The sequence below is a fragment of the Saccopteryx bilineata genome, chromosome 3, assembly GCF_036850765.1.
Source record: "Saccopteryx bilineata isolate mSacBil1 chromosome 3, mSacBil1_pri_phased_curated, whole genome shotgun sequence".
Taxonomy (NCBI): Eukaryota; Metazoa; Chordata; class Mammalia; order Chiroptera; family Emballonuridae; genus Saccopteryx; species Saccopteryx bilineata.
Genome location: NC_089492.1, coordinates 214,257,091 through 214,274,008, shown reverse-complemented (window position 1 = coordinate 214,274,008; position 16,918 = coordinate 214,257,091). Strand labels below are relative to the sequence as shown.

Genomic DNA, 16,918 nt, shown 5'->3' with positions numbered 1-16,918 from the left:
CTAGTGTAGGAATTGATGCCTTGTGAATTCCAGACAGAGCTAGTGTTTCTCCCGGTGCGGTCTATGGGTTACTTGCTGCTGAATCATGCAGCACTTCCTGGGCTTTTCCCCAGTCTTGCTGATCAGAATTTCTTATGGTGAACCCAAGGAACATAATGTGCATTTCTTTTTTTTTTTTTTTATTCAGTGAGGGGAGGGATGCAGAGACAGACTCTCAGACTCCCCGCATACACCACGACTGGGATCCACCTGGCAGGCCCATGAGGGGGTGATGCTCTGCCCATCTGGGCCATTGCTACATTGCTCAGCAACCAAGCTCTTCTTAGTGCCTGAGGCGGAGGCCATGGAGCCATTCTCTGTGCCCAAGGCCAACTCGCTCCAATTGAGCCATGGCTGCAGGAGGGGAAGAGAGAGACAGAGAGTGAGAGAAGCAAGAGGGGGAAGGGTGGAGAAGCAGATGGGCACTTCTCCTGTGTGCCCTGACTGGGAATTGAACCCAGGACATCCTCATGCTGGGCCAATTCTCTACCACTGAGCCAACCAGCCAGGGTGTCATGTGCATTTCAAATATGCACTCCATGCCATTCTTGGACACACTCAAGTTTGAATATCACTAACTCAGACTTTTCAAGTTAAATTAACATGATCTTTATACCTATAAGGTACCATTAATGCTATCGATTTTACAACTACTAGTAGCAAACCTATATCGAGTGCATCACTTGCCAAGGTGTGGATGAAAAGAAAGGAATGACTAGAAAATGCACAAAATGTAATCGATTTAACAACTTTCATCTAACTTCTAAATGGTTTTTAAAAAACTCTGTATCATGAGTCACCTCCAGATATGTGGTCACGGCTTTGAACTTGGTCCCACTTCAGAAAAAGATAAAAGGGAATGGCTGCTGTAATTTATCTTCGAAGCTGACTTTTACATTTGTAGACAGATAATGTTTGAGTAACACTGGGCCCCAACCACAGTATCCAGTGACCACACAAAAATAATAGATTTGGAAATATTCTTAAAGGTTGCTGGACCCATATGACATTCTGAAAGATAAAAGCAAGAAGAAAGAGTGAGTGTTTATTAAAATCATGGCCATATTAGTGGGATGGGTTTGCAGCAAAGTGGTGGCAAATTAACTTTTGTTTCTCTCGGATGTCATTATTTCTAAGGATGGCCCAAATCCCAGATTGCATCAGGTAGTGCGGATGTTTTCCCTAGAGGCTGGAGAATAATTCATAGTTAAAATGTCACTCCTTATTTAGTGTCTATGTCTTACCATATGCTTTATTAACCTTCATCCAAGCAATTGGATACTCATCAACACCTCAGGCATTTAATACATGTGATTTCCACAGAGAAACAGTAACCCAAACCTCAATCATCCTCCCTCCAGCTCAACTGACACATTTCCTAATCCCTTCAACATCATGGGTACTGGAGCTGGCACAGCCGAGAGTGTCACACAGGTCATCCTGCGATGTACAATTGCAGCTCATGAGGCAGAAATTATCTTGCCTTTTTTTATTTTTGGTGGTTTCTAGTCAACTCAGTTCAGCCCAGAAACAGCGGGACACTGCTGGAGATGAAGGGCACACAAATGTTAAAGTGATTTTCTTTGGTGGGAGTAGATAAAGATAATAAAAAATAAATGAAAAGGGGGAAAGGACAGAGACTCCAAATTCGGATGAGCCACCCTCCGCTGCCAATGGAAACTGAAATGGGAGCCAGCCTCATTAGTGTCGCACAGGCTTAGACATCGGATGTCTACCAGAGCTGCTGTCAGTTGGATGTGTCTGAGTACAGATCAGTTCCCAAAATGTGAATTGAGGTCAATAAAATCCAGCTACATATGTGGGCCCATCAATTTTCTACGATGTAGTCTTGGGCAGATGAGGTGAAAGGGAGAGTTTGAACCCTTTTCCAAAAATTCCATCAATTGCACCACCTCTGGTAGTCATTTCTGAAGTCATTCTGTTCATCATTGTCCCCCAGGGCCTAGTACAGTGCCTGGTATACAAGAGCTCTAGAAATATCTGTCAAAGTGTGTCTCTGCTCCATTTTTCTCCCTTGTGGCCTCACATCCATCAGTCACAGTGTTCTGTTACTTCTCCCATCAGACCTCACCTTCAGTGTGGCCTTTCCATTTTCACGGCTACCTTCCCAGTCCAGACCCCCTTGCGTTTATTTGTGAACTGTGTGACCTTTCTGAAGGACCATCAGCTTTTATACTTCTGCTAAAAACTCTGAGTGGTGCCCTGCAGCCTGCAAAGAAGACAACCCCAATTCCTTGGCCTTTGGACCAGGACCAACTTATATCTTGGACCTTAACTCTCCTTATTTCCCCGCATACACCCTTTGTTTTAGCCATTGTTTTTTGATTATGGAATAGATAGATATTCTCCCAGTTGTCTTGTTTGTCATGAACTCCCATCACCTTTACTAGGACCCTATATCTGTATTAGTCATTTACACTGTAACAGTATTTATCCTTCAATGTCCCATCCTGTTCATCCAGGTAAGCTGGATGGGCACTGAGGACAGAAACTGTTTCTCATCCATCTCCATGTCCTCTGTGCTTAAAAACAGTATGTATTATTAACAGAGCTGTTGTTCAGTAAATACTGCTGTATTGTGCTGAGAAGGCCAAGCCTCAAGCTCAACTGGGATCTCTTTTAAATTGCATTTTTTTATTTATATATTTTTTTTATTCAGTGAGAGGACGTGAGACAGAAAGATAGACTCCCACAGGTGCCTGGACCAGGATCCACCAGTAGGGGGCAATGCTCTGCCCATCTGGGGTGTTGCTCCATTGCTCAGCAACTGAGCTCTTCCTAGCACCTGAGGCAGAGGCCATGGAGCCATCCTCAGCATCCAGGAGCAACTTGCTCCAATTGAGCCATGGCTGCAGGAGGGAAGAGAAGCAGATGGTGCTTCTCCTGTGTGTCCTGACCGGGAATCGAACCCAGGACATCCACATGTCAGGTCAATGGGACCACTGAGCCACCTGGCCAGGGTCTTAAATTGCCTTTTTCAAAGGTTTTTGCTGAAGAGACAGAAATGAAAGGTTTTGGAAACCTTACCTCTTCTTTTTTTTTAATGTATGAATTAGAAAATGATGTCATCTATAAAATATTCAGTTTAAGAGAGATATATGTCCCTGAAGCCTTCTCAAAGAAAAATGGAACTACCTAGGTTGGAATCTTCTGTGAGTTTTTACCCTCAAACAGGCATGAAGATGCTCAGCTAAGTGCAAGTCTCCCATCACCCACAGCCACTGAGAGGATGATACTGCAGTGGTCAAGACGCTACAGTGAACCCACTTTGGAACTCTCCTTACCATTGGTGCTTTACAATTAAATGGCTGCTATTTTTGCCAAGTGCTCATATACTCTCTCCTCCAAGTTCAAAACAGTCTTTTCACTTTGACTGCATGTCATGAAACTTCCAATGGGCAGAAATGAAACTCTCATTCCCTAGTCAGGCTAATTCAACTTTGTTTTTTCCTGACGAGTCTGAGAACAGGATAGAGGTGTCACACTGGAGGAACTGGAGGCAGAGCCAGAAAGGCAGCCTAGGAAGTTCTCAGCTTTGCTCTTTAGCCATTTTGGCTCTGCTTTTTTTTTTTTTTAATTTTATTTATTCATTTTAGAAAGGAGAGAGAGAGGGAGAGAGAGAGAGAGAGAGAGAGACAGAGAGAGAGAAGGGGGAGGAGCAGGAAGCATCAACTCCCATATGTGCCTTGACCAGGCAAGCCCAGGGTTTCGAACCGGCGACCTCAGCATTTCCAGGTCGACGCTTTATCCACTGTGCCACCACAGGTCAGGCATGCTTCTTTAGTAGAATCATCATATGACTACTTTTTAAAAATGAGTTCTTCTCTAGTATTAGTAATGGGATGCAGCTGAACCATTTCACCCTCTTGCACCAATATGCACACATTCAGATCAGGTCCTGTTAGGTTTTTCTTTGCATGTGTGTGTGTTTGTGTTGGGGGACGGGCATATGGAAACCTGAGTTAAAGGCAAATTTCCTGTTCTCAGAAAATGAGACCTTAGCAATTTTTGGTAACTCAGAATATTTTAACAAGGGATTAGAGCATACCAAATTATTGAATGATGGCATCCAAGTTATTGCCCAGTTAGGTGTTATATTTTAAGTTTATACAATGTTGAATTCTAGGCAGCAAAAAGGTAAGGAGTATCTAGCTTTCTATGGCTTAATTTGGGTACTTCCTCTACTTTTACTACTACTCTGAATATGTTATTTTGTACCTGTGGATGAAAAAGGGTCCCCATCTTAAACTTAACAAGCTCAGGAGAGGCCTCCATGGTGGGCCCTACAAACTCAGAGACCTAAAGGAACCACATAGGATGGCCCGAACATAAAAATTCCTAACTAAAAGCGGGTCATGGCAGGTAGTCACATCCTAGGCCTGTAGCTTTCTTGACAAAGGTTCATCTTTACCGTAAGTGAGCCTGTCTGTTGTTTTTTTAAAGATAACATACCTTTGAAATGTAACAATCTTTTCCAGACCCCTCAGCGCACACCCACACACGGGGGCACAAAACCATGGGACCTCCCATTGCTATCTTGCTCACTAGCATACCATCTCTGTGTGCTCCAAATGTCAATCAAGGACAATGTAAAAGAAGTACCGTATTTCCCCATGTACAAGATGTGCCCCTTTTTAAAAAATTTGGGGTCTAAAAACTGGGTGCATCTTATATAGTGGTTGTGGCATTTCAAATGCCAGAGATGAAATTGAGGACGAGGCAGTATATGAAGAGGATGCGTCATCAGACACAGATGAGGAAAAGCTAACGGATGGGAGTTTTGACAGTGATGAGGAGTTGTATGAATTTTATGATGAATAAAACTTGAGTTCAATAATGTTATGTAATACATTTTTTTTTTTCAAATTTCAGGCCCCCAAATTAAGGTGTATCTTATATACAGGAGCGTCTTATACACGGGGAAATATGGTATTTACCTCTCTTTTTACCTTTTATCCAATCTCAGAGATTTCCCCACTTTGCTTTCTCCTGCTTCCTAATCTATCACCAAAGGAGTTCATGTAACCTTCCTTACATCTTCTGCTTTAGCTCGAATGTATAAAATAAGCTGCAAAACTGCCCCTCTCCAGGGCATTTTCTTAATCTGTTGAGATTTTGCTTCCTGGCAATTATTGTCAGTTTGGCTCAAATAAACTCATAAAAATACTCTTTAGGTTTGGACATTTCCCACGACACAACTATAGTACACAGTGGTTGGCTCCTCAAGATTATAAGCCAGGTAATTTCGGAAGTAGCAGGAACCCTTAAAGGCATTGCAGAAATCCCAGGTGGCTCTCAACTTAGCCTGTGCGCAGTCACCTGCGGAGCTTTTGCAAAATGAGAATGCCGGGGCTCAACCCCAGACTCAGAACCTCAGAATTTTCTGAGACGGGCCCAGGGCAGTGTGTTTGCAGAAGTTCCTCATTGGAAACCACAAATTGAAGGTCACTTAGAGACTTTTCTTTCCTTTTGCAAGCAGGAGTCTTGGATCAAAAGGCTCCATAAAAGGCCATTTGCTCAACCATCCAACAGGGGTTTGAATTCCCCCTTCAACATCACATAAACCCTGTTGAATACTTTTTGAAGTCCCATCACATAATGGACAAAATAAACAGTACTTTAAAAATAAATAATTTCATCTTTTCTTTTTCTTCTGACATCTTTTCTTGTAAGCTCAAGGGAGAAAAAACAACAATAACATTATTATTTCCTTTCTCCTACTTGGCCAATTGTGCCTTCTTTCTGCCTTGAGACTAGAGCTGAAATTCAGCGTGGCTGTTTTGATCTCACCGCTTCAGATTATTTATTGCCCTCTTATGCCAACGCATTTTATTCTGGCCTCCTCGGTCTCGCTGGCACACAGCTCTGGGAAGAGTGTCAGATAAGGCTACGGCTGCCAGGAAAAGGAGCAGAAACAGTTGTTACAAGCTCAAAGGCTGTTTAGTTTTATGTTAATTTTTAAATTCAGCCATGGGAGTTTTTTTCAAAATCACTGTTCTGAGGATCTGGCGAATACATCTGAAACAGACAGCCAGATAGTAAGACCGAAGTGAACCTGCAATGGGACAGTCAGTATGCCTTTCAGAACAGAGACCCAACGTGGGAAACCTTGTGGCTACACAGTATGATTCCCTGTGACAACAACTAAAAATTCAAAGTCTTTATTTTTCCACTTCATTCACCCTGTTGATACTAGTTAACTCACATTCCATCATTTGATTTTTGCTATTGCTGGGCCAGTAGTCATTAAATGAAATTCCAGGCAATAAAAAAACATACAAAATCAAAACACATCGAGGGTTTTTTCATTTTCATTTTTATATGACCATTTATAAAATAACATGGACATTTCTGGACATAAAACCAACGCTGAAGCTGAGTCAAAACGAGAGGAAACACTGTGTGAGCGACCTCTGTTATGTAGTCATTCAAAAGAAAAACACTCTGCGTGCTATGCAATTTAATAGTTGCAAGGCAGATCATGTCCTCATTTAAGGAATCTTGCAAATACAATTAATTATTTCAGGACGTAGATAAGAAACCTAGAAGACATTTCCACCAGGATGCATTATGAGCATTTTAATTTAAAATTACAAGTCTGTTGGAATTCAACTTACTATATTTCAGCTCCAATTACATGACAAAGACAAAAAAAAATGGAGTGGTGATCTCATAATTTTTTTCTTGCCACATCCTTTTAAGTATTTCTATGAAAAGTATTTTAAAATAATCACTACTTGTGATGCAAAAGAATAGAATTACTAATAAAACAGAGGCCCTTAAACAAAACTGCCAATGCCAAGAGGAGAAAAAAACTGGTCTCTTGCGTGGGGTTAGGAAGGTTAGGATGCACTTCTTGCTGCCTGGCCAGCAGAGGGCACAGCCCCCCCACTGGTCAGTACCGCAGCCCCCGGAACTCCAACTCAGAGCTCTGGTAAATGGGCAGCTTCCTCATCTGATTAGCTTCAGGGCAGTTTTAGCTAAGGGTCGCTCTCCTCCTCGCTGACTTCCTTGTCTCCCTCCTTTTGTCCTCTCTTTCTCCCCTCTACCCCTATCAACTTACTGGAGGACTGAATACTTTGAAAAAGATTGAGTTAAAAATCATTACTGTGTCCCTCTCAAGGGCAGGAATTACAATCGGTCCTCCTATGACAGAGAGCATGTAATTAATCCAGGTTCATGGACAGGAAGCCGACGTTGGAATGCATCTAGAAAAAGAACAGGTGAGATGTGGTGCAAATCTACTCCTTATTTACCATGTCAATTTTTTCTCTGACTTTATTGATGTATAAGTAACAATAAAAAATCGTATATATCTAAGGTGTACAAGGGCTGGGGGAGGGGAATGAGGGAGATGTTGGTCTAGGGATACAAAGTTTCAGTCTTTTTTTTATCTTAGATAAAAATAACAGGCTAGTCTGGAAAAGACAGGCATCCTGTAAAAGGTAAAGCAGAGGTTTGAGTTAGGACTTAGCTATTGAAACATTATTTCTGTAAGTTAATCATAACTCACTTCTAACAGTATAATATATGTATTTTTTTCAATGGTTTAAAAATGAAAGAAGAACGTACAAAGGGGCCCTTCGAATCACAGCTCCCTCCATTCTTCTCGAAATAACCGCTATTCTGACTGCTAACAGCATAGAATAGTTTTGTCTCTTACTTGAATTAAATGAATGAAATAATAGAATATGTGTTTTATTGAAGATTGACTTTTTTTGCTCAAATTATCTTTGTGAACAGCAGTTCCAGCTGTGCAGCAACTGGAGGTTCTCGTGTCTTTGGGAAGGCTAGCATTCCTTCTGCAAATACAAGCATGTCTATTGCTTGTGCATGAATTAATCTTAAGCTATACTTCTCACAAAAATAAGGGGGTATTTTATAGCTTTATATTAATTTTGAAATACCCCTAATTTTTGTGGGCAGTAGATTTTCTTTTAGAGCCAGAGATGCAGGATGAAAGTGGTAGTTGCCCAGGCACATAAAGGGAATGATGGAAAGTCTGCGAGAAAAACTATAGAAAGGTCAGATTACTTTAAAGACTAATTTTGCTTAGATAATAGTATTTCTTTCCCCCTCCTCCTCCTCCCCCTCCTCCTCCTCCTCTTCCTCCTCCTCCTTCTTCTTCTTTCTCTTCTTCTTCTTCTGTCTTCTTCTTCTTCATAATAGAGAGACAGACCCCCACATATATCCCAACTGAGATCTGCCCAGTGACCCCCATCTGCCCATCTGGGGCCATGCTCGCAACAAGCTATTTTTAGCAGCTGAGGCTGAGGCTCCACAGAGCCATCTCCAGTGCCCAGGGCCAATGTGCTTGAATCAATTGAACTATGGCTGTAGGAGGGGAAGAGAGAGAGAGAGAGAGAGAGAGAGAGAGAGAGAAGGGAGATAGGGAGGGGTGGGGTGGAGAAGCAGATGGTCACTTTTTCTGTATGCCCTGGCTGGGAATTGAATCTGGGACATCCACATGCCAGGCTGATGCTCTATCATTGAGCCAACTGGCCAGGGCCAGATCATAGTATTTCTAAGATAAGACTTGATGTCAAGTATCTTTAGAAATTTGTTCAATCAACCTATCCTCCAGTACCCTGGCTATATCAACAGTGAAAAACAGTAATAATATGTTCTCCTTTTTTCCTTCTTTGTCTTAAGTATAGTTTATGTTAAATGGCCATTAAATGTACCCTGTATTAAGTGATTAAATGTGTTCTAGTTGTTTTTTTTGTTTGTTTTTTTTTTTTTTTTTTAGCAAAGAGTTGCTAAAGTCATCAGGCATCCCCAAACTACTGCCCGCGGGGCCGCATGAGGCCCCCTGAGGCCATTTATCCGGCCCCCCGCCACACTTCCGGAAGGGGCACCTCTTTCATTGGTGGTCAGTGAGAGGAGCACTGTATGTGGTGGTCCTCCAACGGTCTGAGGGACAGTGAACTGGCCCTCTGTGTAAAAAGTTTGGGGACCCCTGTTAGATGGATGATTTCATTGAAATATCCAGTGCATTTGCTATTAAATCTATAGTACAACCTTAGACAGGTATGATGACTATCTCCGTAAAAGCCTAGTTCATTAACCAAGAATAGATTGTAAAAATAGATTACAAAGTGTTTTAAATGCAGTAAGAAGTCCTTGGGCTCTCAACTTTGCATAAATATGTAAGAAGTGGTTTTTAGACTTTAGGAAGCAAGTACTCTGCACGCAGTGACAGCGTGGGAAGCAGTCAGGCTTTCAGTGTGTGGTGCAAGAAGGCACAGTCACTTCTATTTAAATGCCTTGCCCTTCAGAGAGCTGCCCAAGTGGCCAGAGGCTTCTCTATAGAGGCAAGACAGAGACTTCAAGACTTGCAAGGGAAACACATATCTGGGACCAAACACATCTTTCTTGAGACAGGTCAGACCCTGGATACAAGCAAAAAATGGGATGAGGGGACAGCTGGAAAGAGGGGAGGAGAAAGGGGAAGCTCAGCTAGAACAAATCTATGGGAAAATAACAGCAAAGGTTTTGAATAGAAAAAGAATGAGTGTTGTGTGGGGTGAGTAATTGGGGAGAGGAGAATCAGGATACAGGAAATTTGATTCTGAAACTGTTAAGTTCCTATTCAAGATGCTTTATTTCATCAGATCTCAGTATTTTCACTTGTGAAATGGAAAAATGCTTTCATTACTTGCAGATGATATCTGTCTGTATTCAACTGTCTTCTCACCTAACTACATAAGTTTTTCTATCTCTGGGTTAGTAGTAAGATTTAATAACCTACTATCAATTCCATTTGGTTGTTTTTATATAGGAGCCAAACTGTTCTCAAATAAATAAGCACCTCAGTCCACCAAATCTGAATTTCGCCAACCCACCTCGTTCTGACCTGAGAACACACCCTCACACACATCTCGTTATGAGTCTCCAGCTCGTTTGTCCTCCTGCTTTCATTACGAGGTAAGAGGACGGGTTTTGATGGTAGGAACATGGCAGGTGGGCATTGGCCAACTCCACAGGCCCATGGTTTAGGAAGCACATTTGCTGATAGAAAATATGATCTTCAAAGAATGCCTTTGTAGTCAGTGAGGATTATTTCTAGCTTTTGACACAGTAGGTTTCAAGTACAGAGCGAATATCATTAATTGAATGAATGTTACAGGAAAGAGAACAGGAAAGGTTTCGCTGTTTTTTTCTATTATAGTTCTCCTTTCTGACCACAGGGTCTTTCTTTCTTTCTTTCTTTCTTTCTTTCTTTCTTTCTTTCTTTCTTTCTTTCTTTCTTTCTTTCTTTCTTCCTTCCTTCCTTCCTTCCTTCCTTCCTTCCTTCCTTCCTTCCTTCCTTCCTTCCTTCCTTTCTTTCCCTTCCTTCCTTCCTTCCTTCCTTCCTTCCTTCCTTCCTTCCTTCCTTCCTTCCTTCCTTCCTTCCTTCCTTCCTTCCTTCCTTCTTTTCTTTTTTTGCAAAAGAATGATTGATCAACATCTCTTAAGCAATGCAGACCTTACTTCTCAGAGCCTGTGGGTCCCCAGACTCCTGCTTCATGGAGATAAACTTCTTCTTTCCCACACTTTTCGGTCCCTATCTCTTCAGACTCGCCCTGCCCCATCCAGCCATGTCTCCGGGAGCCCACTAGAAAGCACTGTATTAGTTGGACGGGTTTGCTTACATCTCATGTATGTACTTCGCTCAGTCTTTGTTTATACCATGTCCCCACCTGGGACAGCCTCTCACTGAACCCTACCCTGCCAATCCTCTAAGACCCACAGCTACCCGTATTTCTCCATGAAGCTTTCTCTGAATATCTAGCCCTCAAGGTGCTCCCTTCTTTCCTCTGACTAGGGCTATTTTATACCCTGTAGTGCTGGTTAATCACATTGCATTATCTCTTCATTTGTTATGTGTTATTTTTACCATACTATTTGGGTTAGAAACCTATTAAGTTAGAAACCTATTGAGTTAGGGACAAGCCTATTTGAATTAGGGACCAAGTCTACCCAGTATGGCAGATGGGGCTACTTTTTCTTATTTGTCTCCCAGAGAAGGTTCTTTCTGCTAATCCACACAAAGGCACAATATAGGCCAGCTTTGTCCCTTTCCTTCCCTTGTAATCAATTTCAGACACGTGAAGATCAAACCAGCTGCTACGGATAGATAGCACAGATAGTCCCCTAGGAAAAAACTAATCTTCCTAGAGCCCTTTGAGTGATACCATTCACCAAATTCTCTCTTTCCAGACATTATCTTTTCCCTTATACCAAAAATTGACAAAGTCTTCCAGCTGAAACAGAACAAAAGGAAGCAAAGAAAAAGCTACCAAATTCAAATTCTGAGTCAGATGGTTTAGCAACAATTGTTAAAAAGTCCTAGAAATGCAATCAAAGGTACAGTTTGAGAAAAGGAAGGAAGAAAGGCCAGGTGAGCCGGCTGAAGAAACTGCAGATAATGCAGAGGAAATTCAGCATCTGGGAGGCAATGACTGCTTCCCACACACACTGTAGAGAGCCTAGCACTGCCCTGCATGCTAGAAGAGAGAAGGCCGGAAAGGGCAAAATAAAATGAAATGAAATAAAAATAAATAAATAAATTGTGTACCTTGGGGCACACAGATTTACACTCTTTGCCTAAGAGGAGCTTCTGTCTTTGATCCTTTGTAAATCACGTTTGTTGTTGTGCAGGACCACCTGAGAGGAAGGGGTGGGAGTCCCAATCCACCATTTAGTATTAGCCTTGTTATCTGCAGTGAGTCACTGAATCTAGCTCTTCTTGCAAAATGGAAATAATAACACATCTCTCATTTATTTATTCATCCATTCATTCATCTATTCACCAAGTGTTTGTTATGGGCAAAGCACAAAGGACCACAATGGTGAGCAAAACAGACGTGGTCGTTGCCCTTAGGCAGAGTCCAGACAATCTCACCGGTTGTTACTGACAGAGAAGGGCAGTGTCTTTGAACTCTAACGCACTGGGATGTGGAATGTCTTCATTATCAATGACTTCCAATAATGATCTAGCTGTGTGACGTGGGCAGGTCATATTTTCCCTGGGCTTTCCTATTCTCAACTGAAATGCGAAAGTTCCTGTCCTAAAAGTTAAGTATTCCAAATGCCTATGAAGAAGTTCAGAGTTTTAGGTACTTCTGAATTATGGCTCTCTAAAATACTGTTATGAAACAGTTTAGATATACAGAAGGATAAGAATAATATAACGACCTCTTGTGTACCAACTTAAGAGAGAGCTCTGCTAGTGGCACCCTCCTTTCCCCCAGAGGAGATAAGTGTGATGTGTTTGATGTTTATTCTTCTGATTCATAGCCTTTCTAGGAAACCTGGTATGTGAATAAGAATGGTTCATCACTTAGGTGATTCCTGGTTCCTGATGAATGAGAAGTCATGACAGTGTATGTCTGAAAATGCTCAAGTGCCAGCCTGTTCTCTCCCTGCCACCCCTGCTTACAACCCACCCAGCAGACAGAATTAGAAAACCCATGAGGCTGGCATTACCTGATGCACTCAGAAGGTACCGAGTTTTGTATTTACCTTGAGGGCCTTCTGCGCAGGTTCACTGGATCCAATTGCTATTAGGTTAGGCCCAGCCATGCTGCAGAAACTCTTCAAATGCAAAGTATCACTCACTGGGACTGTAGAAACTGCATAGTCCTAGGCAAATAATAGAAACAAGCAGTTTGGAGTTGCAGAATCATTCTAAAATCTACGTAAACCTGCCTGAATCATGCTCACTCCTCTGGAGGCTACCAGGGGCCTGAATATCCGGAAGGAAAACTGGGGCCCACAGGTTTGTTACATGAAGACTGCTTCTGAGAAGATGTGCATATCCCCAGCTTCACTTGCTGATTTATGGAGTGGGCCACTCTGAAAGGATGTGCCTAAATATCCTGTGTGAACTAGAGCCTCATGTCTTCATGGGGAACAGAGCTTCATGGGAGTGCTCTCCCTTCCTAAGCAGTCTGGTGAGTCAACCTATTAGTGATCAACAGAGTAAAAAGAAGCTGCGAGGACGTATGTGCAACACCTAGCATGGTTTTCAGCGCAGTAGCAGGTGCCCCCGTACAGGGGATCCTTGATTCCAATCTGAAAAACCCACATTTCAGGTTAGAGACAATTAGGTGTCCAGATTTCTTTTTAAGTCATTGATTGTGTGATAAACATTTGTGGTTGTAGGATTATATACTGGGAGAAAACAGATGTCTGTGATAACTGTATAGCTGCTGTGGTAGCTCAGTAAAGCCTATTTATTGAGAAATCTAAAATTGACAGCTTCTAAAACTTCTAACAAACATAACAATATTAGGAATTAGTTTGCAAAGCCATTGACATATAAATACCATTCTTCATGACCTTTTGATTCAGTTGGTCTATGAATATTTATTAATTACTCTGTGCCAGGTGTAAGTGATCTTTTACCTACCTTAAAAGTATCAGCCAAGATTTCAGCCCCTCGTTGATTTGTCCTTTTGGAAAGACCCACAAAAAATTCTCTGCCTATAATAGATGTCATGGAAAATAATGAGTAGCTGGCACCAGTGACAGCATACAATTTTTTAAAATCTATAAATAATGACCTTAAAGTATCACATGGTTCTTTCTTACCACAGAGGCAGGTGTACTTATACTCTGACCTCTGCTCTTTTTACACAAATCTGATTTCAAATTATTGCCCTTAGAAATGAATGTTTTCTTGTTCATAGAGATGCAAAGTAGAATAGTGGTTACCAGAGAGTGGAGAAAAGGGGATCTGGGGAGTCAGTGTTTAATGGAATAAAGTTTCAGTTTGGGGAAGGGAAGAAATGCTAGAGGCCATGGTGGTAATGGTTGCACAACCACATGAATGTACTTAATGTCTCTGAACTGTGCACTTAAAAATAGTGAAATGGTAAATTTTGTGTTACACATATTTTATCAAAATGAAAGAATTAAGATTTGCTTTATTTTGAATTAAACACATCAATAATCTATAATCAGAAATTAAGTAACAGCAATGGCAATTTAGCCATTTTTTTCACAGAAAGAACAATTCTAGACATTCTTGATGAAGTTGGATTCCTTTTGTTTGTTTGTTTATTTTTTTAGGTGAGAGGAAGGGAGATAGTGGCATGCATCCAGACTGGGATTCACCCAGCAACCCCATCTAGGGTCAATGCTCAAGTACTGAGCTATTTTTAGCACCTGAGGCAGATGTGCTTTCAGGGAGCTATCCTCAGTACCCCAGGCCACACTCGAACCAATGGAGCCACTGGCTGCTGGAGAAGAAGAGGGAAAGAAGAAGGAGGGGTGGGGAGAAGCAGATGGTCATTTTTCCTATGTGCCCTCACTGAGAATTGAACCCAAGACATCCATACACCAGGCTGACACTCTATCCACTGAGCCACCAGCCAAGGCCTGGATTACTTTTCTTTTCTTTCTTTCTTTTTTCTTTTTTCTTTTTTTGTATTTTTCTGAAGCTGAAAACGGGAGACAGTCAGACAGACTCCTGCATGCGCCCGACCGGGATCCACCCGGCACGCCCACCAGGGGGCGACGCTCTGCCCACCAGGGGGCGATGCTCTGCCCCTCCGGGGCATCGCTCTGTTGCAACCAGAGCCACTCTAGCACCTGGGGCAGAGGCCAAGGAGCCATCCCCAGTGCCCGGGCCATCTTTGCTCCAATGGAGCCTCGGCTACAGGAGAGGAAGAGAGAGACAGAGAGGAAGGAGAGGGGGAGGGGTGGAGAAGCAGATGGGCGCTTCTCCTGTGTGCCCTGGCCGGGAATCGAACCCGGGACCTCCACATGCCAGGCCGACGCTCTACCACTGAGCCAACCTGCCAGGGCCTGGATTACTTTTCTTATAACAGTGAAGTAAGGGCTGAAGAAACCATCTGGGTATAACATGAGTTTAGTGTTGACCAATCTTCAGGTCTGACTCTAAGAGCTGTCTTTAAAACTATACAACTACTTATTTCAATACAAAATATCAAAGAACAAATACTAAAATTTAGGAGGCTAGAACTTCTTATTTGGCTTTTCTGAAATTTTCCAATTTTTTTCTCAGAAAACAAAACACTAAATTAAAATGGTCTCCTAGTTCTAGGCAAACAAACAATTACAGTAGATATAGTTAGGCAAATCATAAAAGTGAGGACTCTCATCCTCCCTTAATTCTTTGAAAAAATAATTCTACATGAAATGAGGAAAAAATATTCAAAGAGAAATCAGTATATTTTTGCCACAGGGCAAAGTATAAGAAGAGTAGCCATGTAGAAAAAACTACTTGATAGATTTCACAAATGTTATAACTTTAACCTTCATGATGTCTTTATAAAAGGGGTAAATAATACAGGGCAAAGGATGTAATGATAAATTTCAATGGCGAATTTTTAGTGGCCAATTGACATTTTTTGGTAATGGCACGATTGTGTTTTTCCTTAAGAAAATTCACTACATACAAATCAAAACTTAAGTTAGGGAAAGGTGTTTTATGTGACAAAAGTATGACTCTATTAAAAAAAAAGTTAGCTAAAATGAAAAACAACATTACATTTCCTTAATTAAGATAAAGGGGATTTATAAATAAGACTTACATATAACTATTAAGAAAAACATTTAATGCATTGAACAAATTCAAACAAATTTATAATAGGGCTTGCACACTATTTCCATTTTCAAAGATAGGAAAGTACAAAGAAAAACAAACTGCTTATCTCTTTAAAAAGTAAGCTGGACTTCTGTTTCTTGCAGTATGGGGAACTAGACCCCCTAAATGGTCTTCCTAGTAAAAAAGAACTGATAAAAAGTGCTGGAATTGAAATATTGAAAAAAATCTGTGTTGGTTGTATCCTTCCTATGTCATTTTCTTTTACACCAATTTACCCTCTTTTTCCTGGTTTTATAGGAGAAACCAGGTCATTTGTCCTATTGATTAGCCTACATTCTAGGTTGGCTGATTGCTTCCTTGTGTATATATCACCTAACATTAAATTGTTACTTTATGTTTTGTATTTTTGGTTAACTAATAGTTTCATGGAGATGCTTACTTAGGTTCTTATTCAATTTTTATTTGTTTTTTTGGATAGAACTACTTCAGAGGTGGGACTGTGTTTTTACTGCACACATCATGAAGCACATGACCGACTCGCACGTTTTCAGTGCTACTAGGATCATCGGGGTTGAGGTGGTATCAATCTGATTGTTTCATCAGGAAGCTTCCCATCAGGCTTTCACAGAAAGGTCTTAATATCCTCTGATGATCGCTGAACAGATCCATTATTTTATTAGGGATTTACATATACTGGAAAGAAAAACTTTCCTCAGTCAAGTACTGGGTCTACTTGAAATAGAATTTATAAAGGAAAAATAGGCTACATGTTTGAGTCTGTCCCACAATTTTTTTTTTAATTTTTATTTATTTAAGATTTTATTTATTCATTATAGAGAGGAGGGGGGGGAGCAGGAAGCATCAACTCCCACATGTGCCCTGACCAGGCAAGCCCAGGATCCTGAACCGGCAACCTCAGTGCTTCCAGGTTGACGCCCCATCCACTGCACCACCACAGGTCAGGCCCGTCCCAAAATTTAAATAACAACTAATATATTTTAAAAAACCCATTTTAAAAAAAGTTGTTTTTAATTTATTTATTCATTTTAGAGAAGAGAGAGAGAGAGAGAGAGAGAGAAGGGGGGAGGAGCAGGAAGCATCAACTCCCATGTGTGCCTTGACCAAGCAAACCCAGGGTTTTGAACCAGCAACTTCAACATTCCAGGTCAAGGCTTGATCCACTGCACCACCACAGGTCAGGCACTAAAAAACCCACTTTTATCCACTATGAGTCAAAGAATAAATCATAATATAAAAACCACTTAGAAGTAATGATAACAAAAACATTAATCTCAAAAC

General features: G+C 41.3%; 1 protein-coding gene across 3 annotated transcripts in view; it reads right to left on the bottom strand.

The window, feature by feature from the left end:
* DDAH1 (dimethylarginine dimethylaminohydrolase 1) overlaps positions 1–16,918 on the bottom strand; it is a 175,031-nt gene that overhangs the window by 19,268 nt on the left and 138,845 nt on the right. For all 3 annotated transcript variants that reach the window (XM_066268770.1, XM_066268771.1, XM_066268768.1), the window contains exons 3-4: positions 13,457–13,530; positions 12,568–12,687 (exon numbers count right to left, since the gene is read on the bottom strand). In XM_066268770.1, the coding sequence (XP_066124867.1) occupies positions 12,568–12,687; positions 13,457–13,530 (194 nt within the window). The remainder of the gene's footprint in view (positions 1–12,567; positions 12,688–13,456; positions 13,531–16,918) is intronic.